The sequence below is a fragment of the Electrona antarctica genome (genome assembly GCF_951216825.1).
Source record: "Electrona antarctica genome assembly, chromosome: 19".
Taxonomy (NCBI): Eukaryota; Metazoa; Chordata; class Actinopteri; order Myctophiformes; family Myctophidae; genus Electrona; species Electrona antarctica.
The window spans coordinates 16,029,605-16,038,102 of record NC_136800.1 but is presented as its reverse complement, the minus strand read 5'-3'; the positions used below and the strand labels follow the sequence as shown (position 1 = coordinate 16,038,102).

At 41.5% G+C, this 8,498-nt stretch overlaps 1 protein-coding gene across 1 annotated transcript; it reads right to left on the bottom strand.

Moving 5' to 3' along the window:
- Positions 1–3,286: 3,286 nt before the first annotated feature.
- cldn1 (claudin 1) lies at positions 3,287–8,498 on the bottom strand. Its single transcript, XM_079529443.1, has 4 exons — positions 8,075–8,498; positions 6,068–6,232; positions 4,225–4,309; positions 3,287–3,448 (listed from the first exon to the last, which is right to left on the bottom strand). The coding sequence occupies exons 1-4, from the start codon at positions 8,295–8,297 to the stop codon at positions 3,295–3,297; spliced, it is 627 nt and encodes a 208-aa protein (XP_079385569.1). The 5' UTR covers positions 8,298–8,498; the 3' UTR covers positions 3,287–3,294.

Sequence of the window (8,498 nt, the reverse complement as noted above, 5' to 3'; positions counted from 1 at the left end):
GTTGAGAGTGTTGCTTTTAGAAGCTTTGTCAAAGACAGACTGATTTACCCTTAAGCAAAATAGGCTTTGTGTTGTAAAGATGGTCAAAAGATGGTACAACATGTGACTGGATGATTCACATGATAAGAAGTGTTCCAGACAGCAGGTTACAACTATGTTTTAATGTTGTATTCCACACTTAAAAGAACACGATGGCCATAAAACTCTGAAACTGTGATGACCACGAAACTTTGATTCGCTTGTACTTTGGATTGAATCTCTGAATATAACCTCATTCTAGAAACACTTTACAACAAGATCAGGTATATGCATTGTGGGGGGTGAATTATAATATTAATCAAACAGAAAGGAAGCACATCCCTGTCACTGTTTACAATGCAGTTTGTGTGCAGCAGTTTTAACAGTCATCTCATAAAAGCATAACATTTTATACAGAGGGTCAAACCTTTGAGATTAGTTCTGTCTTATATAAGGCTGTACAATAGAGGGTATGCGCGTGACATCATCATCATACCCAGAAGTTATGCGGGAACGCCTACTGTACTGAGTGGCAAAAATCTTGACCGTATACATCCAAACATAAAAGTCCTATCTGATTGCATTAAACGACGTTAAACAACGTTAAATTCGCTTTGCCACTCGATTTGCCATTCACTTTATGCATGCACACCCTCTATGCACCTACTGTGGTAAACAGAATGTTTACCACATGTTTTTTCAGTCTTCTACAAAAGGTCACTGAAACACACTGGAAGACTACAGTATACACATGAAGACAATAACCTTTCTTTGGAAGCATTAGTAGCAGTATAAAACTGGTCGATTCAAGTACACTGTATCATCCATGTTGTCTTGACACTGACATAAAAATGCTTGTTCGCATCTATTGGTATAAAATATGTCAGATATATGCACCTACAATTAAAATCAACAGAATGGAGGGGGTACCAGACCACCGCCAACCATAGCCCCCAATCTATTGAGGGGATAAGTTATCACCTCAAACTGGAGTATGAATACAATAGGCCTTTTAGCATTGAAAAAAGTCCTTGTGGTCTTGTTTCCATTCGGGTCCTGGGTATGAGTGAGTGAGTGAGTGAGTGAGTGAGTGAGTGAGTGATGCCCTGACGCAAAAGACTACTGAAACAAAGTAAAGAGACACGTTTGTATTTAATTTATCACATTGGCATTATATACAAAATCATGAGGGTTAATGTAACTGAGTCTTGTGTATAAACATTTACATGGCCTCTTTTTCAGTGTATTATTATTATTATTATTATTATTACTAAACTTCCATGTCCAGGCTGAAAAATTGATGATGATTGTTGTGTATTCTCAAATTTTGCCAGATGGTGGAGCTCTTTACTACCGGTCATGATAAACTAAAGTCAAATGAGTGCGGAGAATGTCTAGCCTGAAGCTACAACAAACACTTCTCACTCCAATTACACAGTTCTGTGTGACAATTGCAAACGTCTCATTATGAGTGTTAGAATAGGCCCTTTTCACAGCAGCCATTTTGATGGCTAAGCTTAGCACAGCTGAAGAAGGTAATAATAACGTTAATTGTGGGTGTGCTTGATTGGTGTTACTGTGTGCCTCCCATGTCCTGTACTGTTAAAAGAGTTAACTTCATGCTGGCACACAGAAACAACTAAATCAAACACACTCACCAGTCACCACCATATACCTTAATACCTTTAACGTATGCATGTCAAAGTGTCTGCAGTGCCTACACAGGTAAACTTTAATAACATTTATGGAGTTATATTGTCCATTTTTCTTTTTCACGAGTGTGTGTGTTCTGTAGTGTAGTAGCACACTGGTATTTATATGAGGGCATGAATGAATATGAGGTGAGCAGCACTGGCATGTAGGGACAAGCAGGATAGGTATGCTGATTGTGGTCAACCACGCCTGTTTACTATTTCTGGCCTGCAGCTATGTGATAATTCAGTGGTTGTCGATGTGGGGAACCAGGGGGTTCCAGGGGAATGGGGATCCCCAGCTAAATGATTCTTTTTGATAGTTATATTATCCATTTTTACATAGGCCTACAGCAGGAGACACAACTAGAGAAGGCTTCGCTGTTATTTCTAGTAATTCTGGACCAAATAAGATCATATCGAACCGTTACCAAATCATGTCTAATAATAGGCCTACAAATGTTATTGTATCTTATATATTATATAGTGGGGTCCCATATACTGAATACCCTACCAAATTGTGGTCTGTGACTTAATACATTATTAAATGAAGCTTATAATAAAATAGAAATCAGAGCTTCAGCTAAGTTTCTCTTCAAAATAAACTAAATGAGCAGGATGCTTATGTTTTACCTATTTTTTATGTAGTGTGCAACAAATAATGCACTGTTTACGTATATTATTGACATCATACAGTACATGAGGGAAAGGGATTTTGGCACCCCTTAACTTCAGGACCCTCCCTTCCCTATGACACCATGGTCAATGCTCTACAAATCATCCTTGTCACCCTCCAGGCTCCCAAGCTGTAGAATGACCCCCCCCCCCCCCCCCTCAAGTCAGGACTGAAGACTCACTCGCCATATTCCACCACAGTCTGAAACCTCAGTCCTAGCATTCCTCTTTCCATGTTTCTTGTCACATATTTTTGATGGTTGGTTACTTGTTCACATGTTATGTTATTTAGATAGACATTAGACATACACCGTTTGCTTGAACACAAATTGCTTGAAAGTTATTATTTAGATGTTGTTTAGACAGTTTTATATGTTTACCTGGTATCTATTTGTACTGAAGCACTTATTATTATAGCTTGGATCTGACAGTATATTCATTATTTACATCAATTAACAGAGGAAGCTTCTTATTACAATAATATTTGGGTTTATTCCAGAGAAGATAAGCGTCGGTAAAGCATGGTTCCAGATATATTCTTTATTAGACGTTTAAACCGAGATAAGCCTACATAGTTTTATACCCAGCGTGCTTTAACGCCACACATCATCACGTCAGCCGGGGCTCGACTTGCGTTTCCTGGGCAACCAGGGTTGTGGTGACATTTATACTGAAAACATTTCTGAGGTTAACCTGCTATCTACTACTGTTGACATATACTGTACCAGAAGGCCAGCAAGACAAAAACAAAGTTGCAGGCTGCCTGAAAGGCACAGACATCTTTAACCATAGTGACACATAGAAATGAAAAATGGTACACTTCAGATCCATCAGAAAACTGTACAAAATAAGATCCATCACGCTCTATGGTAAAACAAAATATACAGAAAGTCAGTCTTAAAATTGTGGCTTAAACGTAGTCTTTCCCAGTGTGGCCTGAGGTCGTAGGATAATGTGGAGACTTCCCTGAATCCTTGGAGCAATTGCAGCAAAGGAAGGCTCCTCCTATGATGATTAAACAAGCAGAAGCCCATCCTACAAAGAGAGCCGCTCCAAATTCATATCTGTAAACGACAACGAATAGCATTTGAATATTCAACGTTTAAATAACCTGTGCTGCAGGGGTTATGGTGTTAGCTGGGTTTGTGTTCTAAAGTATTACACGTGGAAATTCAACTACCGGTAATGTGAATCAACTCAGCCCATTACTTGCCACCACTAGACTAATTCAGGGTATACGTATATAATCAATATACATACATTTAATGATATTACATTCAACAGTAGAACGTATTCCAGAACACTCCAAATATAGCAGGTTTTGAATGCTAGACATTTACAATGTACAGTACAATAGGCCAATATTGTACCAACTACAGTCCATACAGTACTTTAGCCCAGGGGTTCTCAACCTTTTTGGCCGGGGACCCCCGAAAATGGCAGACCTACAAGCTCATAGCGCGCCACCGAGTGGCGCGCTATGAGCTTGTAGGTCTGCTATTTTTGAAAAATCATGAAAAAATAAAATAAAAAAAACGTTTTAAAAAATAATTTGGGGACCCCCCAAAATAATTTGGCGACCCCCCGAGGGGTCGCGACCCACGGGTTGAGAACCCCTGCTGTAGCCTACTGTATGTACAAGTTGCTAGTAATAAACTGCTTATTAATCACTTGAACCCCAGCATCTCTATTCTGAGGGAAACATTTGACAGGAATACGGCGTTTCCCACCAGACTGTTGGCTGCCATGTGAATATATTCAATTGCAGACACAGCTCCACAGACACCCAGTGATTACTGCATGTGGCCGACTAGATGGAAGGGAAGGGTGATGACCTCACCTGGCGTTTGTAGGAGTGAAGGGGTTGTAGAATTCCTGTGCTATTCTGTGACCGTACCAACATGTCCCCACCAGAGCACACAGTCCTGCATGGAAAACAGGTTTTTTTTAACATACCGGGTGATGATGTACTGTGGAAGCAATGTAGTTCTAGCTGTACATAACAGCTAGAATGGAATAGTGTGTGTGTGTGTGTGTGTGTGTGTGTGTGTGTGTGTGTGTGTGTGTGTGTGTGTGTGTGTGTGTGTGTGTGTGTGTGTGTGTGTGTGTGTGTGTGTGTGTGTGTGTGTGTGTGTGTGTGTGTGTGTGTGTGTGTGTGTGTGTGTGTGTGTGTGTGCGTGCGTGCGTGCGTGCGTGCGTGCGTGCGTGCGTGAAATGACTGGTCAGAGTCATTTCAAATGACCCATTCCACCACGGTGAACAGAAAATGTTCCCCATTTTGACTGGAATTAATCACGCACGCACGCACGCACGCACGCACGCACGCACGCACGCACGCACGCACGCACGCACGCACGCACGCACGCACGCACGCACGCACGCACGCACGCACGCACGCACGCACGCACGCACGCACGCACGCACGCACGCACGCACGCACGCACGCACGCACGCACGCACGCGCGCGCGCGCGCGCGCGTGCGTGCGTGTGTGATTAATTCCAGTCAAAATGGGGAACATTTTCTGTTCACCGTGGTGGAATGGGTCATTTGAAATGACTCTGACCAGTGAAATCATTCCCAACTATACAAATGACTCATTTGTATAGTTGGGAATGATTTTTAAAGTTAAGGCTAATTAGTAAAAGATTCAGGTTGAAGTTAGGGTTTGTATTTAGGGATTATGCTGGGGTTAGGGTGAGGTGGTTAAAGGTTAGAGTTAATTTTAGGATTAGGGATAAGAGATTCTGAGGTTACAGCTAGGGTTAAAATTAGAGTTAGCTTTAGGTGTGGTTGTGGTTAAAGCTGCACTATGTAACTTTCCTCTTCTACCCAGGATTTGAACCCGGTTTCCCGCTTGTGCAAGTGCTGAAATGTGTACCATTGAGATACAGTAATAGTCTGCCTGCTTGCTCAGAGGATAAACGGAATCTTGACCATCAGGTCAGAATTCGTGTCAGAAGAGTTTTTCTCAAGAAGAGCAGGGAGTCAAAATACAACCATCCCCAATTATTGTATAACTTATGTTGTATTAACATACTCTATCATACAGATTGGGCTAAATTAAACTTGATGAATTAAAAGCAAGTTACATACTGTAGTAGTGCCGCTTCTTGTATTGCTTGTGGTCACAACACAAATTGCACAGCCATCCCAAACAGAGGGCATCATGCTCAGCTCAACATAAGGTTACAAATATGCATTTTTTGTCCCAACATTCCGGAACACCTCACACATTTGTGTGTGTGAAAATTCCATATTGCTCCCTTCTATATAATATCTAGAAGGGAGCAATATGGAATTTTAGATTTAGCATATTATGCTAATCTGTACCCATTTTATTCAATATTCAATATTCGAGTATATTAATTAGAGAACAGGCCATTGCACTGTGATGCGTAGATCTGCATACCACAAGATGTGGTATAACTGTATGTATATTAGAGCGATACAGTATATCGCCCATTATTTGCCTTTTATTTTTTGCAATAATAATAGCACTTTATTTAGGTGTTCAAAGATGTTTTACATGAGGGTTCCCACTCTAACCCTGAGCCACTGCCGGACAAGTTCTGATCGGCTATTTGAGAACAAAAGATCCATTCAACACATTGGTAATCAATCGGTGGTCTAGGACCCAAGAAAGAACACCAAAAGCTGGACCCAAAGTTAGATGCCACTGACCTGAGATCAGGAAGAGGATGCCTCCAGTCAGAGCCACCTTGTCCTTCAGCTCTTTGTCCTCTCCCAAGCAGGTGGTGCACTTCATGCCCACCGCTGCCACCATCATGGAGATGCCACACAGCATGACAGAGCCCACCATCAGACCTCGCGTGCCTAGCACAATTGCTGGAAACACAGACAAGTTAGAGTTAGACGATTCCTCATTTTGACTTGTTTTTGAGTTGATTTAATTCATCGGTTAAAGGAAACTTTTCTGAGAACATGCCACGGTGTGAGCTTGTAGATCAACTATTTTTGCCACACAAGAACACCGTCACTCGACGAAGTAATAGGGTTTAGCACAATTATAATCATTTAAACAGTAAGGACAAATGGATAGTAGTGCTACAGTATGTGAGAAGAGGCAGCAATGATGAGATTATGATCTGATAATTTCAGACCCCACCCATGTACCCATACTGTATGTCCCCCACCCTGGCCTGAGTTCCCTCAGGCAGAAGCCTCAGCGCCACTCAGTGCAGCTCAACTGCTTTAAGAACTCCTTTGTCCCCTTGTCCATCACAGCCCCAAATGACAAGCTAACGCTGCTCTTTATCTCATGATTCTATGTTGATGAGGCTATACCTGACTCTTACTGCACATAGTAGGCACACCGTTATGATGACTACAGGTTGTGTGTGTGTGTGTGTGTGTGTGTGTGTGTGTGTGTGTGTGTGTGTGTGTGTGTGTGTGTGTGTGTGTGTGTGTGTGTGTGTGTGTGTGTGTGTGTGTGTGTGTGTGTGTGTGTGTGTGTGTGTGTGTGTGTGTGTGTGTGTGTGTGGACCTTATATTATGTATGCATCTATCTACTGTATGACTCAGTGTCATGGTGATAACAATCTAATATAGGTATAGTTTTGCACACTCAATTCATAATTAACGTTCCAATTTTGGAGCTCTGGCTCATGGACTAAGAACCAAAAAGAACTGAACCGGTTCCCATTGGGAACCAACCGGTGGAAAAGGGGCCTGTATGTAGCCTGCCCTAGACAGTGACATTTCCTTTAGGACAATACAATATCTGAACTTATTTTACTGTAGTATCTTTGTCTAGGAACTGTGCTGTGCTGTATATATTATTTACACATTGAATTACAGTACTGACTTATGTCAATGATTGTAAATCATTCCTCTCAATGGACAGTAAAACTTTACAGGAGTCATCCGTTAATACACAGTAAAATGCTCTGTGTTAATTTATCCATCTGTAACTCAGAGAGTGTACAGATGTAAGTTAACCCAATGTACACTAATTTGGTTACATCTACACTCACACAGTTATAGTTACATTAACACTGTCTGTCATTTTTTTCTCTCCGTAAAGTTTGATGAAGGGAAGCTGATGTAGATGTATAATTTGCTGTTAATTAAGTATATAACACTACCATATAGGCTACACACACACACACACACACACACACACACACACACACACACACACACACACACACACACACACACACACACACACACACACACACACACACACACACACACACACACACACACACACACACACACACACACACACAGTGAGATGTTCTAACTGCTACTGCCTGTATTGTTGCTGAATGTGTTTTGCCTGACTTGTCTCTACATGCATGCATGAGGTCTCTGAGGCAGGGGGTACATTCTTTAACTGTTTGAAAGTTTGGAATGAATAAAGTAAACTAAACTAAGTGTGTGTAACACATGGCACATTCCAATTTTTACAATTGAAGACTTTAGGCCAGAGATTTATTCAACCTTTTCAGATGGGGGCCAAATGCTATTCTGTTTCTGTTACTACAGACAAACCTGTGACAAACTTTGATTCCTGAACCATAAGATAAAGAAACTGCTTTAGGCCTGTAAGACCATTCAATTGTAGCCCTTTTAGATAATTATATATACTTTTTACTTTCCAAGTCAGTGAGCACACTGAGGGTGTGACAGAAAGCTTTTTGTGAAGTGTGAAGCGTTAGTTACCTGGCAGCTGCAGCAGTGAATCGTAGACTTTGCATTGGATTTGACCTGTGCTCTGTGACACGCAGGCCTTCCACAGACCCTCGTACATGGCCTGGGCCGTTATAATGTTGTCCCCTGCGTATGACGATGCCTTCCACTCAGCCATGATTGTCGAAGTGATGGCCCCCACGAAGCCCATGAAGGCCAGCGCAAAGCCAAGCAGCTGCATTCCCCCGTTGGCCATTGTTCTCCGCAGCTAAATTAAATAAAATTAAATAAAATCTGAATACAAATGAATTCAAATGCTAAAAAAAAAACTTAAAACTAAAACCAAAATAATCCTATAGAGCTTCTGTATCTAAATTGATAGTGAAAGAATGAAAAGCCTTGGTGTGGCTTTAGGAGGCTTTGGGTAGCAGGTCTGGTGCTCATGTGAAGGTCTTGT

Excerpts from the sequence above, each read along its gene's own strand:
- cldn1 (XM_079529443.1), bottom strand. The coding sequence starts at position 8,297 with ATGGCCAACGGGGGAATGCAGCTGCTTGGCTTTGCGCTGGCCTTCATG. Across the intron at positions 6,233-8,074 it reads TTCACTGCTGCAGCTGCCAG|CAATTGTGCTAGGCACGCGA; the intron begins GTAACTAACGCT and ends CTGTGTTTCCAG. Across the intron at positions 3,449-4,224 it reads TTCACTCCTACAAACGCCAG|ATATGAATTTGGAGCGGCTC; the intron begins GTGAGGTCATCA and ends TGTCGTTTACAG.